This window comes from Sturnira hondurensis, unplaced genomic scaffold, assembly GCF_014824575.4.
Source record: "Sturnira hondurensis isolate 20B ecotype Veracruz unplaced genomic scaffold, ASM1482457v3 Scaffold0022179, whole genome shotgun sequence".
NCBI lineage: Eukaryota > Metazoa > Chordata > Mammalia > Chiroptera > Phyllostomidae > Sturnira > Sturnira hondurensis.
Genome location: NW_028094810.1, coordinates 866,642 through 888,062, shown reverse-complemented (window position 1 = coordinate 888,062; position 21,421 = coordinate 866,642). Strand labels below are relative to the sequence as shown.

At 54.2% G+C, this 21,421-nt stretch overlaps 1 protein-coding gene across 4 annotated transcripts in view; it reads left to right on the top strand.

Annotated features, from left to right (window-relative positions):
- The window catches only part of LMF1 (lipase maturation factor 1), a 110,100-nt gene extending 95,808 nt beyond the window's left edge, over positions 1 to 14,292 (top strand). For 3 of the 4 annotated variants that reach the window (XM_037034548.1, XM_037034546.1, XM_037034549.1), the window contains 5 exons: positions 10,934 to 11,117; positions 11,507 to 11,660; positions 11,930 to 12,113; positions 13,392 to 13,504; positions 14,061 to 14,292. In XM_037034548.1, coding sequence (XP_036890443.1) covers positions 10,934 to 11,117; positions 11,507 to 11,660; positions 11,930 to 12,113; positions 13,392 to 13,504; positions 14,061 to 14,235 — 810 coding nt within the window. In that variant the 3' untranslated portion in view covers positions 14,236 to 14,292. Of the gene's footprint in view, positions 1 to 10,933; positions 11,118 to 11,506; positions 11,661 to 11,929; positions 12,114 to 13,391; positions 13,505 to 14,057 lie in introns of all 4 variants that reach the window. The other variant, XM_037034547.1, reaches the window with a different exon arrangement.
- Positions 14,293 to 21,421: the final 7,129 nt, after the last annotated feature.

The window sequence follows — 21,421 nt, the reverse complement described above, 5'->3', positions numbered from 1 at the left end:
CCTGCCCCTGGATTCCGGGCTGCAGAAAGCCTCCCGCGAATAAGCACGTGTCCTTGGCAAGGCAGTGCAAGCTGAGAGCCCAGCAGCTGGTTCCAGAACCCACCCCATCCCTCTTTGGAATCCTGTTGCTTCGTCTTAGAACATCTGCTGCAGCGTCTCCTGGGCTCCAGAGTCGGCACTCACTGCACATCGTCCAGCTGCAGCTGCCCCGTCACAGGCCTCGGGCCACTGCACCATCCAGGTCTCCTGCAGGCCGCGTTGTGCACCAAGGGTGTAATTAAGCCTCTGTCGGCTGGTGTATATGCAGATGCACCGTGTGATCAATTCCTTTCCCTCAGCGGAGACGCTGCAGCAATACCAAGAAAGATCACAGACCCCTCGGCACACAGGGGCCGTGCACCCCATTTCTATTAAAAACATGGCCATCCAGATGGATGGGGCAGATAAAGGGGAGTAGGCCAGGTGGGGACATACATGTGCCTGACAAGGGCTCTGTGCGTGACCAAGTGACGTCCCTGTGGTTTCTGCTGTATTTTTAGAAGTAGGATTTCATCCCTAAACTGTGCCTTGTTGAACTGAGTTCTCCAGGAGATCAGAGCCACCCAGCAGGGCTCAGGTAAGAATGACCTGAGGTGTTCTTAGGAAACCTGCTGGTGCCGGGGCTGCCCCACCCAGACCCACTATGACCGGAGCCCAGGGAGGACCGGGCATTGCTCAGGGGTCACTCAGGGCCACGTGGCCATGCCTTTTGATATGTGCTCCCGAGTTCTCATCCAGCTAACTGTCAGGCTTTGGAGATCCTGTTGGCACCTGAGCAATCTGGGTCACAGTCATTTGGATCAGGCATCAGGTGGGGCAGATGCTTCTGCAGCTGTGCAGAGAGATGACTGGCCCACAGCCCCTGCACCCATGTCTGCAGCAGAGCTCACAGAGGCTGAGCTCACATGGCCTCATTGGGAAGCAGGATGGTGTCCCCAGGCGTTGACTCAGAGCTATTGTCCATCATGATAATGGTGCCAAATGGACAGCAATGCCACCTAGAACCTCAGGGAGAAGGCCTAACTCCCTCCCCCCTGCCTGGGCTGTGGCCTCGCTCACGTGGGCCCAGGCTTGTGTCTGCCATAGTATCAGGCAGGGCCAGGCTTGGAAGTGCCTGGGCTGCAGGGGTGCAGACCTCTCTCTGGTGCTCTCTGGAGCCGCCCTGGGGTGGCTCTTTGTTTTTTCCAATTCTCTTTTCAAAGGCTGAGGAAGACCCCACGTGGGTCCCATTCCTGCCTGTGCCAAGCAGCTGGACCCCTTTCTCTGGGGGCCCCTCATTCAAAGGACCCTGCTCAGGTCTGCCAAGTATTGATCACCGCCAGACCCCCAATTCACCGTGGGTGGCACTGTGGATCACCAAGGACAGCTTGAGCCGGCTGCCCCCAGGAAGGCCCAGGTTGCAGCTCGCAAGATGAAGAAGTCCCAGATCAAAGGTGCGGGAGGCCCCTGGAGACTCTGCAGCACATGCCTGCAGGGGCTGGTGACAGCCCAGGGGCATCTTCACGCCACTGGGGCATGGCCTTCATGTGTCTGGAGTGGCCAGAGGACCCCCAAAGGCACCAAGAATCCTCCCGATGGCACTTTTTCTTGTTATAAATGGAAAATTACTGATTTGGAAAAGTAAAAGGGAAGAAGACCCATAGTGTGCCCGCTGATAGTCCTGTGTTGGGTTTCGTTTTTCCTGTTACAGTTGTCATTCAGTATTATTTTACATTGGTTTCAGGTGTGCGGCGTAGCAGTTAGACATTTTTATACTTTATGAAGGGCCTCCACAGTAAGTCTGGTGCCCACCTGGCTCCATACGCAGTGACCACAGTGTCACTGACTGTGTTCCTGGTGCTGGGCTCTTGTAACTGCCAACCTGTACCTCTCAGTCCCTTTGCCTTTTTCACCCTGTCTCCCAACCCTCAGTTAGTTTTCTGTGTCTGTGAGTCTGTTTTTCTCTTTTTGTTTTTTCATTTGCTTTGGTTTTTTGTTTTTGTTTTGTTTTGTTTTTAGATTCCATGTGTGGTGCAACCATACACTGTCTGTGTGACTTGTATTACTTAGCATGATTCCCTCTAGGTCCTTTCATGCTGATGCAGATGGTAAGACTGCGCTCTTTTCTGTGACGAGTCATATTCTTGTGTGTGTGTGTGTGTGTGTGTGTGTGTGTGTGTCACATCTTTATTCATTCTTTTGATGGATCTGTAGGTGGCTTCCTGTCTTGGCTGTTGTAACTAATGCTGCCGTGAGCATAGGGATTCATGTATCTTTCCGGATCAGTGTTTAGATTTCTTTGTATAAATACCCAGAAGTGTAATCACTGGGTTATAAGGCAACTTCATTTCTAATTTTTTGAGGACTCTCCACACTGTTCTCCACAGTGGCTGCAGCAATTTGCAACCCCAACAGTGCATGGGGCTCCCTTTTCTCCACACCTTCACCAAAACTGTTGCTGGTTGATTTATTGATGATGGCTGTTCTGACAGGTGTGAGGTGTTATCTCACTGTCTTAATTTGTATTTCTCTGATGATTAGTGACATCTTTTCATATGTCTGCTGGCCATCAGTATGCTCTCTTTAGAGAAATGTATATTCAGGTCCATTTTAAAAATAGGATTACTTGTTTTTTTGATGTTAAGTTATATGAGTTCTTTACAGATTTTGGATATTAACCCCTTATCAAATGTATCATTGGCCAATATCTTCTCCCATTCGATAGGTTGTCTTTTCATTTTGTTGCTGGTTTCCTTTGCTTTGTAAAAATTTCTTAGTTTGATGTAGTCCTGCTTTTTTTTTTGAATTTCCCTTGCCTGAGGTGGGACGGTCCAAAAAAACAATACTAAGGGGAGTGCCAAAGGGTTTACGCCGAAGTTTTCCTCAAAGAGTTTTATGGCTTCAGGTATTACATTTAAGTCTTTAATCCATTTTGAATTCATTTTTGTATAAGAAAAAGGTAGAGTTTTATTATTTTTTGGCATATGTCTGTCCAGTTGTTCTAACAACATTCATTGAAGAGACCACCTTTGCCCCCATTATATATTCTTGTATCTGTTGTCATATTATCCATGTAAGCGTGGAATTCTGGGCTCTCTGTTCTGTTCCCTTGATCTGTATGTCAGTTTCTACCTTAGTACCATACTGCTTTGATTACTATAGCCTTGTAATATAGTTTGGTATCAGTTAACATAATGCCTCCAACTTTGTTCTTCTTTCTCAAGATTATTGTGGCTGTTTGGGGACTTTTGTGGTTCCACGTAAATTTTTGGTTTATTTGTTTTAGTTCTGTGAAAATTGCCATTGGTAGTTCGGTAGGGACTACACTGAATCTGTAGATAGAGCGCTTTGGGTGCTGTGGAAATTTTAATGACATTAGTCGTTCCTATCCATGAACACAGTATATGCTTTAATTTATTTGTATCATTTTCATTTCCTTTCTTCCCCTCTGGCTGCTTCTATGTCTTTCTCTTTGTCACTGGTTTTCAGCAGTTTGACTTGATGTACTGTGGTGTGAACTTTGCGTTTGTCCTGCTTATGATTCGTTAGGCTTACTTGATCTGTGCATGTATAGTTTTCATCCAAATGGGAGGATGTTCAGATGTGGTTTCTTAACTATTGTTCCTGCCAGCCTTCCCTTCTGGGACATAACCAACACGTGCTTCAGACCAGAGTGCGTGGTCCCCAGCCCTGGAGGGGCTGCTGGGCTCTGGCCACTCGGCTTCAGTTGAGAAAGTTCTCACTCAGCCGCTGACTTTTCTCCTGTGTCAGTTTTATCCAAAGCCTCTCCAGTAAATTTTCCATTTTTTATATCACCTTTTAAAATCTCAAATTACCTCTTTGTTCTTCTTTATCATTTTCCTATTTATCTTAGTCATGACAGTGTTTTCTTTTAGATCCGTTAATTTACTGACGCCACCTGTTTCAACATTCTCACCGGCCTGCCCCTGGTCACCACCATGTCTGGTTCCGTTTCTATGAGCCCGTCCTTTTCTCCCAGCTGCGGTCCTCAGGCTGCTGCTGGTTTGCCCGAACTATTGATTGGATACCGGCCATTGTGTCGTGGGGCCCAATTCTCTCCTGAAAAGCTGCTGATTTACTTGCAGTTCAGTTTGATCATCTTGGCCTTTGTCTTCAGATCCTCCGAGTGGATCTGAAACAGCCCTCGCTGAGGCTCTCAGCTGTTCAGGCCAGCCTGTAGGACCGCCCAGGGATCTCTGCTGCCCACCTGGCTTCCACAAGGGGTTTGTCAGGGCTTGAAAGTCACCCAGACTGGTGTGAGTAGGGGTCACTGCCAGGCCCCCTGGTGGTGCTCTCTCCCTGGCCTGTGGAGGCTCCCGTGAGCCTCTGAGTGCAGGTCTGGGCACAGCCTCCCGGGACTCGCAGGGTCCCTGCAGCTGCCTCCTGCGTGGTGGCACCAGTCCCTTGACCTGCCCACCTCCAGGCTCGGCCCTCTGAGGGCCCCTCCCTGCACACCCACCAAGGGCCGTTAGCAGATCTGTTTGTTTCCCGTCTGCCTTGAGTCAGGAGTCCTGTGGGGCCCGCAGCCGCGTCACACACAGTCGCTTCTTCGTCTGATTTGTTCAGGGTCCAGCTGTTTGTGTTGGCAACAGCGGCTCCAGCACTACCTCCATCATCCCTGGAACATGAAGTCAGAGTGAGGAGGCAGAGGAGGATGGCAGAGACTTGGGCCCTGCTTCTGGGGGCGACAAGGAGGGTGGAGGTGGTATGCACAGCTGTCACTCCTCTGGGCGCAGCTCTGGGACACCCCGAGTCCATTTCCAGCCAGCTCTGCTCCCCACAGTAGAAGGAAGTGCAGGCCTGGGAGCGTAATCCCAGTGGTTTCAGGAAGCAGGCGGGTGGAGGTGCGGGGAAGGCGCGGGCCCCTGTGTCTCTGGGACTCTCCTCTCAGTCCTCGTCCCAGTCGTGTGTGTTTGAAGATGGAGCAGGACAGACGCCAAGCCTCGTTTCAGGCCAGTCCTCAGCTGGGAGCCAGACTCAGTGGCTCTGTCCTGATTATCCTTTTAAACCTCCCCCACTGCCAAGAAACCCCTCAACTGCACAGGCGTGGACCACGCCCAGCCTGCCTGTCACAAGAGGCAGTGGGCCTTTGCCCTCCCCCACAACCCGCAGCTGCAGACCGTGAACAGGCTGGCGTCCTCCCCGAGCCTGGCCAGGATGCTGCCCAGGCCACGCATTCTGGTGTTCAGCCCAGAGACGCAACACCCCTTGGACTGCCTTTTCCTTGTTTCCTTCTTTGCTTTTTCACTCCTTTTTTACATTTTCAGCCTAAATGCTCATGTTCTTTCTTCCACTTCATCCTGGAAGCGAGAAACTTCCAGAGCACGTACAGGCCGCGTCTCACTCCCGGGACCTGTCCTTCAGCCCCGAGGCCCCAGGGGTGCTCGAGCTCCGTCTTTTCACATCATTCTTTCCCTGGGAAGTTGATCGCGAAGCCGTTGACTTTGCTGAACCTGCATCATTTCTGTCATCAGTTCTCCCGTTTCTGCACCACGTTCAAGCAGGATTTCTCGTCAGTTTCTAAACCGCTAAGTCCGATCTCAGCAGTCTCCATTCTGCTTTTCACGGTTTTTCACATTGTGCTCCCTGGTATGTGAGGGTATAGATGAATAAATGCTATTTATTGGTTAGGCTTCTTTCAAATTAGTGGCGTTTTGGCCTGGGTTTCTCTGGATGCCTCTCCTTGCACCAGGCCTTCTGTGGCCTCACAGGAGCCGTGAAAGGCCAGAGGTGAGGCTGGGCTCTGCGTGTGCAGGTAGGACAGGGCGGGAGGGCTCAGGCAGGCAGGCCCATTGCAGGCGGGCTCCCTGGACAGGTCAGCATCCCCAGTGAGCCAGCAGGCCACCCTGCTCAGCCTGGCAGGTCATGGTCACCACGTCTGCTGGTGGTACGAGCATTGATGGAGAGAGTGTGGCCCAGACAGATCTCTCAGGAGTACAGGTGGGATCTGGTGCTCCTCGCAAAGGCTGGCAGCTGCAGAGGATGGTGTCACAGGGTGTCACAGGGTGTCACAGGGCAAGAGGGCTCTGCAGGTGGAGAACAGTGAAGAGAGGGCGGCTGCCTGGTGCCACCAGCCTCCTCCAGGGCCTGCTCTGAGGCTGAGGTGGACTGTTCCCCACAGCTCATGCACCCCGTTCACCCTCCCAGCCCAGGAGGAGAGAGTCCTGGCCCAGCCGGAGGGGCTGTCTGGCAGCGTGCCTCTCTGAGGTCCGTGGACCTTGGGAAGGGGCTGGTTGTCCTCCCTCCATCCTACTCTTGCTCTGTCTTCACTGGAGCCCTGACGGGCGGCTGTGTCGCATTTTTAATGGAAGGGCTGCCACGCTCTGGGTCTCCTTGGCCTTGGTGGCCATCTCAGCTGTGAACTGGGCAGCGAGGGCCAGTGGTGCTTTCTCACCTCGTGGCCCCAGACAGCAGCCCCTCAGGATAGTGGCTGGTCCTTGTCCTGATCTCCACTGCACAGTGGGCCTTAGCTGCCTGGTGGAGCCACAGAGAGGGGCTCTGGATGCAGCAGCCCAGCTGTCCACTGAGCCATGCCAGACACGGTGCAAAGCATTTACCAGAAGGCACAGAGCCACTGCGAGCCAGCATGTCAGCAGCCAGGATCCCAGAGGCAGCGCAGCAGAGCAGCTGAGCTTCGGTGACATCATCCCCACAAGTTGCAGCTAAGAGACTGAGCTGAGCTGGTGCGGAGGTCAGTGGAGATGAAAACCAGAGATCAGACCCACAGGAGGGGAGCAGGAATCAGATACTCCCGTCCCGTCGGGTTTGGCCCAGACCCACCGCAAAGGGAATGTGAAAGAGGCTGGGGCCGGAGTGGCCGCAGGACTCTGGGCACCCTGCCACGGCACCCCAAGGGCTCAGTCGCCAGCCCCACACCCTCCCTGTGGTGGAAGAGGGGTCTGGGCAGCGGGGATCTGACCCGCCCCACCTGTCAGCACCCCAGCTCCTGCCACAGCCACACAGCCCTGGTGCCCCGTGCCCAGGCCGTCAGGGGCCAGTGGCGTCCACGGACTTTAGGAAGAAGCCCGTCTGCCCACAGTCGCCCTTTTAACCCAGACCTGAGGCGTGGGGACCCTGACAGGCCCAGAGGGGCTGGCAGGAGAGACTGCTGGCCCAGAGCAGTACTGGCCAGGCTGTTTGGCATGCATTTGTTAACATCATAGAGAAGAGGAAGAAATCATTATTTTTGGGCTCATAGCCAAGAAAACTAGTTTTCCAAGTTAATCCAGTGAGAGCCGTGAACCCACAGCCTCTCTTGTCATACATCATAAAACTCCGTCACGATCTGTAAAGCTGGCCTGACCCACCGACAGGCCGGCTCCTCCACAGACCCTCATTAGGCTGGCGTCTGTGACCTTGCGTTGCCCCCGACCGCTGACTGCCAGGATCAAGACCAGCTTTAATTAAAATTCAGCAGTGAAGGGTCTGGGGCATCAGCTGAGTTTTGCTCAGCCTTGGAGAAAAGCGGAGGTGAAGTGCTGGGCCACACGGAGATGGCACATCCCTGCCTGCCCACCATCCAAAGAGGACACACCCCTGGTGGAGGGAGGGCGGCCCCTCCCCGCTGCACCTGTCACCTCGCCTCCTTCCCTGGCAGCTCCAGCCTCCATGGGTTTCTGCAGTGACAGTACCAGCCCAGGCCGCCTGGGCGGCTGGGGGGGCGGGGGAGGGGGGCGAGGCTCTGCCTGCGCAGCGGCTGTTGGCTGGTTACAGTCTCGTTTCTTTCAGAAATGTGTGCGCGCGGTTAGGAGTGAGATGTATTTACATGTGAACTTCATGAAATTCCCTTTTTATCCCTCTTGTTTCTGTGGTGAGTTGACCATTTTCACTGTGGGTTCTGTTCACTTGCCCTTGTTCCACCTTTTCCTCAAAGTTCTTTCTAGACAGTGCCCTTCTGGCTGTTCTCCTCGTGTGACGGACGCCCACACTTCTCCAGTTCCGCACCTGTCTGTCTTTCCCTCGTTCATTTTGTTTCATGTGTGGGTCCCTGGCCTACTGGGCTCTTCTGTGGCTCTTCTGTGGCTCGGAGTCTTCTCTTTTTTAGAGGCCAGGGCTCAGGGCAGCTCACTCCCTGCAAACCCTTTAACCTCAGCCCCCGTGGACCCACCCCTTCCCTCAGTAGCCCCGTCATCCCAGACCCTGATTCTGACCCCGCCCGCTTGCACCAGCTCCTCCGCTGCTCCTGGAAGCCGTGACCGCGGGTCTGCTCTTCCCAGCACTTGGGGCTCCTTGGGCCTGGCCCCGTTCACCCTCGCACCTTTCTCTGCTCCTGAGCTGGCTCCTGGGCCCCGGGGACTGCCTGCCGAGTCCACAAGGAGAGAGGAGTTCTCAGCCTCACCTCAGGCTGCCCCTCGGACACACCCAGACGGACCAGCGCTCCTTCTGTGGCCTTTCACAAGATCTTTGTGACCTTGGGGTAGGCAAAGGCTTCTTAGATTTGAAAAACATTGATAACTTGGACTTCACAAAAAACTTAAACTTCATCTTTTCCAAAGATAGCATAACAAAAACAAAAGAGCAGGCCACCAGTGGGCAGGAAATAATCACAGTATGTGCATGTCAGACAAAGAACTCTCAGCCCAAGGAATCAGTGGGTTTGAAAAAAAAAAGAATCAGTGGGTTTGGTTATTTTTAATGGGAAGAAGATTGAACAGGTGCTTCTCAGAGAACACACGAAGTTCAGCACAGGAAGAGACCCCTCAAGGTTGCTGCTCATGGGGAGCCCCAGCTAAAATCACTGAGCTTCTGCTCACAGTCCCAGACGAAGGCCAAGGGGGTCCAGATGGCCACATGACCCAACGCTAGTCAACACCTCTGTGTGTGGAAACTTGACTCATGGTAGTCAAGTCCTGGGGGTCCCCAATACTCACCAGAGGGCAGGGGGACCCCTGCCTGTGTCCCTCTGTGGGGGGTGGGGGCCCCGAGGCCGGGGAGTGCAGGTCTCAGGGCCCGGAACCGAGGAACCGAGCCCAGGAACCGAGTTCTGGAGCAGGCAGAGCAACAGACAGACAGAAGTCAGTTCAGAGACTTCGGGGTGCGGGAGAGGGTGACACAAACAGGCACCAGGAGGCTTTTGGGGGTAGAAGTTCTGGCCTCTGTGGTGATGTACACAGAAGTAAAGGTGTCAAAAGCCATTGAACTATATATGCTAAAAATGGGTGCATTGTATCATTCATATCAATAAAATTGACTTAAAAGGGAAGAGGGCCACGCCCATGCCCATGTCACGTTGGTCCCTCTGGCTCCTGTCCCTGCGGCATCTGCAGCGTCCCGTTTGCACCATGAAAGTGTGTGCTGTGGTCATGTCGCTCCTCCCCACCTCCGGCCACCACCATCTGCCCTGCTACCCTGCATTCCAGGACACCCATAGTCCCCAGGGAGCTCACGTTCCAGGGGTATCAGCCTGGCCTGGGGCATCCCTGGTGGGCCAGGACCTCTTGCCACCACAGTCAGACCTGCTCTTACCAGGCTGCCACTCTCAAAGGTTGGGCTTCCCAGAGGTATGGGGTTGTGTCCCAGGCCGCACCTGAACACACAGGCCAGTGGTGCCTGAGGCCTCCCCACCTCCCAGCCTGTCATCCACTGTGGTCATTTGGAGTCCTCCTCACTAAGGAAGCTCTCTGCGCAGCAGGCCCTGGGGTCCCTGGGGGCTTGGAGAACAGAACCCTGTGCCCGGAGCATGTGGATCAGCTGTGAACCCAGAGGCCGCCCCTCCCCTCATGGGAGGACCATTCACTCCCTGTTTCCCACCACCCAGCAGCAGGGCATAGTCAGGCCAGAAGTGCCATCCTCGAGTCTCTAAGGCAATTTACAAAATGTGCCCTGCCAGAAAGAACTTCCCAGTCTTCTGGCTGGGAGGCAGCTCCAGCACGCAGTCCTCGGAGACAGGCGCTGTGCGCGCTGTGTGGGAGAGCCCCGTGCTGCCAGCCTCACACCCACTCGTGGCCTCGGTGCCGATGGCCAGGAGCCTTGGTCCCTTTGGGGGCGATCCTCATTGGAAACCTCTCCGGATGGCCATGTTAGCACCGGTGCCACAGAGGTGGACCCGTGGGTCCTAGCTTCACCTCCCTGGTCACCATTTTTAGTGGGATTTCTGGGACATGCCAGTTTCTCACCAGGCACATTTGGGCTTCCTGGGCCTTGTGTCATCCAACCCTACCCCGGAAGCATCTGGGGCAGTTCGAGGCCTCTGAGGAGCGGCAGTGACCAGCCTCCCAGAGAGCTGCCCAGCAGACAGCCCTGGACTGGTCCTGTCCCTGTGGCCCCTATAAAAGTACAAAGAGGTGGGCTCTATCTGAGCCACATCCAAGCATAGCTCCATACATACAAGTTGCCAGAAACCTGCCGCACCCATCCCAGTGGATGCCCAGACCAGGGGCAGCCTCATGGGTGGGCACCAGGGTGTGGGGGATAGGGCAGAAAACAGACAGGCAAGTGCACCCCATCTTCCTGCCCTTGATGGGCACCTAGGGGGAGCAGCAGCCTGGGTGGCCTTGGCTGCGGTCTCAAGCAGACTCTCAGAGGCTTGAATTAAGGTGTCAGCAGGTGGGGCCTCACTGGGGGCTCTGGAAAGAGTCTGCCTTCAAGATTCTTTGGGGCATGTCCTTGGGACAGACATCTAGAAAGACAGGCGTGCAGCCTGGGCCATGGCCTCCTGCCACCCCAATCCCTCAGGCAACAGCACAGGCACCCACGTGTGCTCCCAGGGAGAATCTGGGAACCCGCAGCCCCGTCAGCTCTGCGCGCCAGGTCTGTGAGTCACCGCTGAGTTGCTATATGGTGATGCAGCGGGCAGAGCACAGGCAGCTAGAGGGGACAGCCAGGCTGCCACCTGCAGGAGCACCCCAAGCTCTGAGTTTGGGGTGGGGCAGCTATCCTCTGCTCCGTCCCTCAGGTGGTCCTCATTGTTAGCGGGAACCTGAGCTTCCTGAACTGGCTGACCATTGTTCCCAGTGTCGCCTGCTTCGATGATGCCGCCATAGGATTCCTATTTCCCTCTGGGCCTGGCAGCCTCAAGGACCGAGTCCTGAAGATGCAGAAGGAGGAAGCCCGGGAGGCCCGGCCTACGCTAACGTTCAGTAGGTGGACACCTGGGGATGTGAACGCAAGGCCTTTATTCCCAAACTCAAGGCAGCTGGTCCCTAGAGGTGCTGGGCCATTCTTATTTAGTGACAACCAGGCCCACCCCACGGGCACAGTTCCCATGATTCAGTTTCAACATTGGCCTCAGGGGGTGTCCTTAGCTGGGGAAAATGGAGGTTATAAAAGGGGCAAAGGCCCCTTCCCAGAATCCTAAGCAGGGAGCCAGTGGACTGCCCTCCGCTTCTGCAAGCCCAGAGGGGCCAGACAGAGACCAAGGTCTGGGGGGCCAGCTGAGGGGTGGGGGCGGCCTCAGCTTTCCCCCATGGTTGGGGTCTGGGCCCGGGGGGCAGAAGCTTACCAACCGGCTCTCTCTTTCTGGGCCCAGGCTGTATGGTGCGACGGACGGCCAACCTAGCATTGGGCATCCTGGTCGCCTGGCTCAGCATCCCCGTGGTCCTCAACTTGCTGAGCCCCAAGCAGGTCATGAACAGCTCCTTCAACCCCCTCAGAATCGTCAACACATATGGAGCCTTCGGAAGGTAGTCTTCATTCCCCTGGGGGTTCCCATCTTGGCTGACTCCAGCCTGGATGCGGTCTCTCCCTGTTCACCAAGCGGGAGACCCGGCCCTGACGAGCCAGGTGGGCTGGTCCACCCCCAGGGCCAGCCCCCACCTGCTCCTGCTCCACCCACGGCCGCAGCTCCAGCCTCACCCTTGTCTGACCAGGGCGGGGAGCCGGTGGAGGAGTGCTGCCGCCCCGCCTGGAGTTGCCCAGGGCCCGGCCCACGGTGACTCCGTCTCCTCGACAGCATCACCAGGGAGCGGACAGAGGTCATCTTGCAGGGCACGGCCAGCCCCAATGCCAGCGCACCAGACACCGTGTGGGAGGACTATGAGTTCAAGTGCAAGCCAGGCGACCTAAAGAGACGGCCATGCCTCATCTCCCCCTACCACCACCGCCTCGACTGGCTCATGTGGTTTGCGGCCTTCCAGGTGAGGGCCCTCTCCTCCTCCTGCCCCACCATCCCCCCAACCCCGCATATCCAGGTGCTCACGGCAGGTCAGGCTCCCTTCACTCTGGCATTCCCCAAGGCTGTGGCACCCTCGGGAGGCACACCCTGGAAACACCTGTTACAGGGCCAGCGGGAGAGGCAGGTGGGAGGTAAGATCAGCCCCCACTGGAAACAACATTGCAGCCTACACAGCACTCAGCCATGGGGGCTGCAGCAGCCCCCACGGTGACCGGCCTCACACAACACGCCCGGGCCCTCAAGGACAGGAGGTCGGGCTGGTGGGTATCAGCTGCGAGGCAGCTCCAGGGCCCAGCCCTCAAGGCAGAACTCACTTCACCGCTGAGCCCCTGAGAAACACACCAGAACATGCCCCCAAGATCCAGGGCCAGGCAGCAGTGTGTGACCGCACTCCCAGGGTCCCAGCCTCCCAGGGGCCAGGTCTCACTCCTGGAACAGCCTAGACCTGGGCAAATGCCTGGCTAGGGCAGGGGGTTCCGAGGCCAGGCTTTCTTCCAGGTCTTGCCCTGTGCTCCACTATACACACAGGCTCTGCCTCTGGACAGCAGCAGGCCCCTCAGGCACGGGTCCACAGGGCCGCCCTCAGATACCCTTGCGGGGGACCAGGTACCACAGTCAGCCTCCCGAAGGCCCTCTACCAGAAATGACAAGGCCAGGCAGGACCAATGCCAGGGTAGCTGACATTCGTGGAGCGGCAGCCTGGGCCAGAGAGAGCCTGGAGGTGCCTCTCCCCGACTCATCTCACCCACTCTGACAGCCTCAGGAAGGCTCCGTCACCTGCCTGAGAGCCCAGGGCTGCCAGGTAACAAAGCCAAGAGGTGAGCTGGCATGGCTGGGCCCTGTGCCTGCTTCATGCGAGCTACCCAAGGACAGGGCAGTGGGGCAGGAGCCCAGGCACATGAATGAACGGTTCCTGTGGACATCTGGCCGACAGATGAGAATGGAAGCTGGTAGCCCCTCTGGAGGGGAATCTAAACCAAAGCAGTGGGGCATGGGCACCCAGGGCAGTCCACTGACCACGCTTCAGTCCCACAACCACAGATGACCGACTGCAGTAGGGAGTGGCGCAGCAGCGCCCTCTGGAGGGAGCAGAGAGCAGACCCTCTCCTACTGGCCCTTGGGGGCCACACCTTGACAGCTTCTGCCCACAACAGGGCTCAGCCTTGTGGCCTCATCCTGAGGGTGCCCAACGCCAACCCAGGGGCCGTGGCCCAAGCATCCCTCCTCTTCTTGCCCCCAGACCTACGAGCACCACGAGTGGGTCATCCACCTGGCGGGCAAGCTCCTGGCCAACGATGCCGAGGCTCTGTCCCTGCTGGCCCTTAACCCCTTTGCGGACAGGGCCCCCCCCAGGTAAGATTCTTCTCCCACGTGGGACCCACCAACTGTGGCCTCAGCTGCCTCTCGGGGCTGCTTCCCCAAATGCAGAACGTGCTCTGGGGGCCAGGCCCCCTCTCCTGGAAACCTGCAGGGGTGCAAAGGTCCACGGGCCCTCAGGTGACCCCCTTTCACCAGCATCGCTCACTGGCTGAAAGGACCCTGGCTCCCAGGGGAGGGGTGGGCCGCCTACAGGAAGTCCTGGCCTTCGACCTGCTGGGCTCTGGGAGTCAGCCACTGAGCACGCGGCCTTCCTTGACGTAGAAACCACAGTCTCCTTTTCTGGAGTCCTGCTGCCCCGCGTCACCTGGTCCAGGGCCTGGTTGTGATGGGGCCTCCTCATGGGCCCCTCTGGCTTCCCTGAGCAGCCTCCCTCCGCCCCACCTCCAGAAGTGCCTAGACAGACACACAGCCCCTCCTGGAGTGCAACCCTGGGACCCTGAGCCTGGAGCCCTCTGAGAAGTCAGGCCTCAGCAGGCAGAGGCTGCTGCTCTGGGCAGGGGCCACAGGCTGATGCCCACCTTCCCTGCAGGTGGGTCAGGGGAGAACACTACAAGTACAAGTTCAGCCGCCCCGGGGGCCTGCACGCTGCAGGTGGCAAGTGGTGGATCCGGAAGAGGATCGGCCCCTACTTCCCTCCGCTCCGCCTCCGGGACCTGAAGGACTACTTTAGATCACGGGACTGGCCGTACCCAGAACTGGAATAGAGGGGCCTAGGCCCTGTGCCCTGAGCAATAAAGTGGGAAGACATTGGCACCGCAGCACAACTGCCTGCACTCTGACGTCCAGGAAAGCAAACCAGCAGGCAGGGTGGAGTTGGGGGTCTGCTGAGATCCTGAGTGGTCATCTGCTTTATTTTTTAAGATTTTATTTATTTATTTTTTAGAGAGGGGAAGGGAGGGAGAGAGGGAGAGAAACAGCAGTGTGTGGTTGCCTCTCACTCCCTACTGAGGGCCTGGTCCACAACCCAGGCATGTGCCCTGACTGGGAATCAAACTAGCAACTCTGGTTTGCAGGCCAACGCTCAATCCACTGAGCCGCACCAGCTGGGGCATGTTTTCTTGTCTCCCACAATTGGTCCCAGGCAAGTCAGAAAGCTCCCTGCCCCACCACACCCCTAGTCATCTCCCTTGTCACCAGGCCCCCCTAGATGGGACCAGGGTGTCCCAAGAGAGCTCTGGTTGATCTGGGACCACCAGTACTCATTACGCAGAGCCTCAGCAGTTCCTCCCATTGGCCTTGGCCTTGGCCTGGCTGGGGACGGGGGTCCCCTCGGCATCCACAGCCAGGCCCATACCCCTCAGCAGCACGCCCCTGCTGTGTGCCTGGTGTGGCCCCGAAGAAAACCTCAGTCCCTGCCTCTCCACCGCACGTCCAGGATGGGCACTGAGCCTGGGAGAAGCCAAGGCTCCCAGTCCCCACTGATGCCCACTCCCTCCTCGGAACCCCCACAAACGCCACACACACACCCCCAGGCTGCCCTGGGCCCTGCTTTCTCTTCCAGTGACCAGTGTCCAGACGCCATTTGTGCCCCCCTGGGTGGGCTACCCTTACTGGACCCTGAGCAAAGTGCCCCCCATGCTCCTTTGTGGCCAGGTCCCCCCGTCACACACTGCGGGGCTTCCTGCTCCCTGGCCTGTTGAGTGAGGAGGCAGCAGAGTGCTCCGCCTCAGCCTGGGCCAGGGTGGCAGGGTCCCCACGGTGGCAGTTCTGAGGCCCACTTATCAGAAGCTAAGCTGCATTACTTTTTGCTTGGCGAGCCTGGGCCCCCACTGCAGTGAGATCCGGGGTGCAGCCTGAATCCTCACTGCCTGGCGGGAGTTGTCAGTCAGTGGTTGGTGCCCTGCCAGACAAGCCAGGCACCCACGGCACTGCTCTAACCCCGGTCAGCCGGGCTGAGGGGCCCCCAGGGGCTGGGTCCAGCCCCGCCCAGGGGACAGCAGGTCAGGGGTGCCAGTCAGCCCTCCCTGCTCCTCTAGCCTGGCAAGTGCCAGTGGGGATGGCCACCCACCCTTCCTCCCGCCCCAGCCCTGCTGGCCCAGGGAACCTGGCCATACTGCGGAGGGCTCCAGAGAGGTGGGCACAAATGCAAGTCTGTGTAGAACAGACCCCCTCCCGCGGGGGGCCCAGGCACCAACAGAGAGGCGGTGTCCCTGCTCGAGGGGAACAGGCGCCCTGTGTCTGCAGCGGGGCAGGCCAGGCCGCAGACACAGAGCCTGGAGCCAGCGGGGCTGCCCGTGGCTGCCAGCCACCAGCCACCGCCTGGACAGCCCATCCTGGGGGTTCTGCCAGTGGGTGGGGACGCCAGAGGGCCTGAAGAGACCCTGCACCTTGGCTCCAGTGGGTGTCCACACCCCTGCCCAGAACCTTGGGTGCCTCCCTGCCCGCAGCCATGATGCCCCCCCGCCGTCCTCTCACTCTGCCCATGGGCTCACTGCCACCTGTGACTCAGCATCATTGACTGAACTGTGGGTCTCCATCCATCCTGTCCCCAACCCTCCAGGGCCCCCAAGATGCTCACAGGAGGGGGTGGTTAGGCCAGTGGACAGGGCTGGAGCCAGCAGCAGTGTCATAGGCAGCCCCTGGGCTCAGGAGCCTCAGGAGCCAAACCGCCCCATCCCCCTCTTGGGACAGAACAAACATCCATCTACCTGGGTATCACAGGCCACTCCAGGGCCAGCTTGTGAGGAGGGCACAGTGGCCAGAGTGAGGCTCCACCTTCCAACATAGGAGGAGCCAGCAGACCTGCTTCTCCCGCAGCTTTTCCTTCCAGAGGCTCAGGTGTCCCCCCACACCCACCAATCTGTCAGCAGCTTTTGGAGCCTCTCCTGAGGCCACACCCTCCCATCAAACCCACCCTGAACCCTACCTCCCCTCAGGAGCTTCCCACAGCACCACCCCCCTCGGCGTGATGCTGGGATCACTGCCCCTTAGCTCAGCTGCACCCTGCATCCTCCCCATTCCTCGTAGCCGCAAGCGGATCAGGCCTCGGGGGCTGCACCCTTCAGGGCTGCCACACCTACCCTCACTGGACCCCGGCTGCTCCTAGGCATGCTCTGGACTGGTGGGGATCTTGGCCTGGCCCCCCAGTGCCAAGTGGCACCCAATTCAGGTTTGCTGGATAAACCATCCACCCAATGACAGAAGAAGGCCCAAACGCTGTTCACATCTGCCCCTCCTGAGTTGCCTTCCCTCCAGCCTCATGAGAATGTGCTGATTCTTGGTCAGCCCTAGAGAAACTTCTAGAGCAGAGGGGGTGTTCTGATTCAATGAAGCGGGGGTTGTTACCTCACCTTCCTTCCAACAGCTGAGTCCGGGAGAAGGAGGGTACATTCTCCCCTCCCTTTCTGCCCTGCCTGACAGGAAGCACTGAGTCTGTTGGAAACTGAATGTGCACCGAACTCAGGTGGACATGCCCGTGTTGGACCACCTGCGCCACTGCCTTCTCCCAGGAACATAAGACTTGGGACCCTGGACACCGAGGCGCCCTCCATCAGACCGTGGCTGTGCCTGCGTGGCCCACAGGGCCTGGCTGCTGGCCCCACTGGAGCAGCAGGCTTAGCCCGGGGCCTGGCCCAGGGAGGACTCACGCTGCACGAGGCAAGGTGTCCGCGAGCCTTCGCCACACCAAAGGGGCTCACAGCGTCTTAGTTGCCACGATGGTTTTTCACTCACTCAAAGACATGAAGTACATTTTGGCACCTGCTGGGTCATGAATGTGCTCCCCTCAGCCCCGCTCAGGACACAGTCATCCTCGGGGGTTCAGTTCCAAAGCCACTAGGGAAAGTGGATCTCAGTGTATCAGCAAATCAACCTTCAAAACTCCCAATCAATGAAATTGGCAAACCTTCAGCTTGACTGATAGAGAAGATGCAAACAACTAAATTTTTTTTAAGATTTTACTTACTTTTAGAGAAAGGGGAAGGAAGGGAGAGAGAAAAAAAATGTGTGAGAGAAACATCGATCAGTTGCCTCTCGCAGGCACTCCAACCAGAGACCAGGCCCGCAACCTAGGCACGGGCCCTGACCAGGAACCAAACTGGAGACCTTTTGCTTTGTGTTACCATGCCCAACCAAGCCACACCTGTCATAGCAAATAATAATTGTAGAAAGTATGGCATTACTATCAACCTTACAGAAATAAAAATAGAGTACTACAATCAATTATATGCAAATCAGATCATCTACATGACTTGGGAACAAGTAAAAAATTTGAAAAGGTCTATAACAAATAAAGAGATTGAGTCAAATCAAAAACCTCCCAGCACAGAAAAATACTGGGCCAGAAGGCTTCGTTACTGAATTTTAGCAAGAATTTAAAGAATTAACACAATCCTTTCCAAACTCTTTCAAAAACACTTCCCAACTCATTCTATGAGGCTTGTGTTGCCCTGTTAAATCCATCAAAGACACCAACATCCTTTATGACTACAGATGCAAAAAATCCTCAACACAAGGACTAGCAAAGCAAACCAACAACAGGCTGCAAGGTTCCCGCACCACATTAACAACACAGACCAGCATGACCACCTCCACTGACAGAAAAAGCTTTTAACAAAATCCAACACTCTTCCACATAATAAAAGGCGTTCATGAGAAATCCACAGCTAACACGCTCAGGACCAAGACCAGGGTACCTGCTCTGACCCCTGCTATTCACCCCAAGTAGAACTATCTCCATTCACAGAGGACGTGACACTGTGTACAGGGATGGACTGCTTGACAATGGGGATACTCTGAGAAACAAGTCGCTGGGCAATTTTGTTTGTTGTTACATGGACACACACCCACATGGCATCGCTGGCTACACATCTAGGCCCCACGGCAGGACCTGCTGCTGCTCGGCTACAGATGGGTCACATGTCGCTATATGAAACAACCAGGAGGGAAATCAAGCTCGAGAACACAGTGCAATCGAGACACCCGCAAACCCAGGATGTGAGGGGCTACTGCCACCGGTGTGACACGGCATACTGTTTTCCAGCCAACTTTTTATTTTGTAAGTTGAAGAAAACCTCTAAAATAATGATAAAATATATAGCATAACAAATACATAAGCCAATCACATAGTCATTATTACAAAGAATTATGTACTTAATATCATTGTATCTGCCATACTTCTACATGCCTGTCATCATGGGTTTGTTTGCACCAGCATCACCACTGACACAGGACCTCACTGTGCTGTGACATCACCAGCTGACAGGAACTTTTCAGCTCCATCATGAAGTTTTGAGGCCACCGTTGTATATGTGGCCCGTCGTCAACTGAAGTGTCGCATCGTGCATGATTATGCAGAAAACTCCAGTGATGCATAAAACCACCACTGTAGTTAATAAATTGATTCAGCAAAATTTCAGGGCATGAGATCAGCACACAAAAACCAGATGTGTTTCTACACACTAACAATGAACAACTGGAGAAAGAAACTAATGAAACAATTCCATTTGCAATAACATCCAAAAGAATAGAACACCTAGGAATAAAGCTAACCAAAGGGGTGAAAGAGAAAGACTTGTACACTAAAAACTACAAAACATTGCAAAAAGAAATTTAAAATGACCTAAATGAATGAAAGGTATCTATGTCCGTGGATTGGGTGACTTCATAATACTAAGATGACAACACTACTCAAAGTGGTCTACAAAGTCAATAAAATCTCTATCAAAATTCCAATGGTCTTTTCGCATAGAAACAGAAAGCCAATCTGAAAATTCATATGGAATTGCAAGGGCCTCAAGTAATGAAAATAATCTTGAAAAAAAGAAAGTTGAAGGATTCGTACTTCCTGATGTAAAACCAGCAAAGCTATGGTGACCAAAACAGTGTGGTACTGGCACAAGGATAGACACATAGACCAATGGAATAGAATGGAGAACCTGGAAATAAACCCTCACACATATGGCCAAATGACTTTTGACAAGGGTGCCGAGACAATTCAATGGGGGAAGGAGTCTTCATGAAATGGTGCTGGGGAAAATGGATCTAAACACTAAAGAATGAAGTGTTTAAAACTTCATTCACACCACATTAAAAAGTCAGTTCACGCCCCAGTCAGTGTGGATCAGTTGGACATCGTCCCTCTTGACTGAAAGGTCGTGGGTTTGATTCCCAGTCAAGGCCTGTGACTGGGTTGCAGCTTCAATCCCCAGTTGGGGTGAGTGTGAGAGACAACAGATTGATGTGCGTCTCTTGCACACCGATGTTCCTCTCCCCATTTTTCTCCCTCCCTTACCCTCTCTCTTGAATCAATAAAAGGAAAAAAAAACAAATTCCTTCAAAATGGATATGTAAGACCTAAACTTAAGACCTAATGCTATTAAAACACTTAGAAGAAAACACAGGTAATCTTCATGACCTTAGATTAGCAATGGATTCTTAAATAGGACACCAAAGGCATGATCAGCAACAGAAAAATTGGGTTTCATCAAAATTAAACACCTTTGTGCATCTAAGAACATTGTAAAGAAAGTGAAAAGACAACCAAAAGAATGAAAAAAATATATTTGGAAGTTATGTATCTGAGAAGAGTCTAGTGTTCACAATATATAAGGAGCTCTTACAACTAAGCAACAAAAAGACAAACACCCCAATTCCTAGGGACTTGAATAAACATTTCTCCAAGGAAGACATACGAATGGCCAAAAAGCACATGAAAAGATGCTGAACATCCTTAGGGAGACGCATATGAAAATATGCTGGCAAGAACATGGAGAATTTAGAACCTTTGTATATTGCAGATGGAAATGGAAAACAGTGTATCCACAGTGGAAAACAGTCTGGCAGTTCCTCAGAAAGTTAAACACAAAATCACCATATCATCCAGCAATTCCACTTCAGGGTATATATTTTAAAAAATGGAAAATGTACACAAGCAGATACTAGTTCACAGCAACATTATTCATAAATAACTAAGAGTTGAAAACGACCCATATGTCCACTGACAGGTGAATGCATAAGCAAAGTGTGATCTACCCATACAATGGAATATCATTGAGGCACAAAAAGGGATGAAGTATCGGCACATGCTACAATGTGGGTAAACCTCGAAAATGTCCCCAGACATGAAAGGTCACCAATTATATGACTTCATTTACATGAAATATCTAGAATAGCTGGGTCCATAGAGCTGGAAAGCAGATTAGTGGTTACCAGAGGCTGGAGGGAGGGGAGAACGGGGAACGACTGCTGATGGGCACAGGGTCGTCTTTGGAGGTGATGAAGTATCTCGAAACTGGAGAGAGGTGATTCTTGTACAACACGGTGATGTACTAAATGACTACTCACTTTTAAATGGTTCATTTATTTTGAAGGTCAATTTCTGAAAAAGGAAGGGGATAATAGCACAGAAGGAATAATCTGATGCAAAAAAAGAAGCTGAAGGCCAGAATGGTGCGCCCCAGGCTGAAGGGAAGAGGCACCTTGTCCTGATGATGTGGGAACTCATCCCACATCATGAGGACCTTTGCATGAAACTAGTACCCTTTCTGGGCCAAAACATTAGAGAACAAACCCAAGGAAACTCAATCTGCTTCTTTGAATACATCAATAAAATTGGTAAACCTCTGGTGACAATGATCAAGCAAAAAGGAGAGAAGACATGAATTATCAGCATCAAGAAGGGAAAAGGGAACAGCACTACAGACCCTATCAACACTGAAAGACTATTGTAAACAACTATTCTAATAGGTTGGACGCCCTAGTTGAAATGGAAAAAAAATCGTGAAAGACACAAGTTACCAAAGCTGACTCATGAAGAGAGAGAAAATCCAAATAGCTCCATAACAATTAAATAAATTGAATTCTTTCGAACTTCACAAATTTGTAGGCCAACATAGCTTGATTGGTGAATTCTAACCAAAATTTAATGGAGAAATTATCACTTAATGGAGA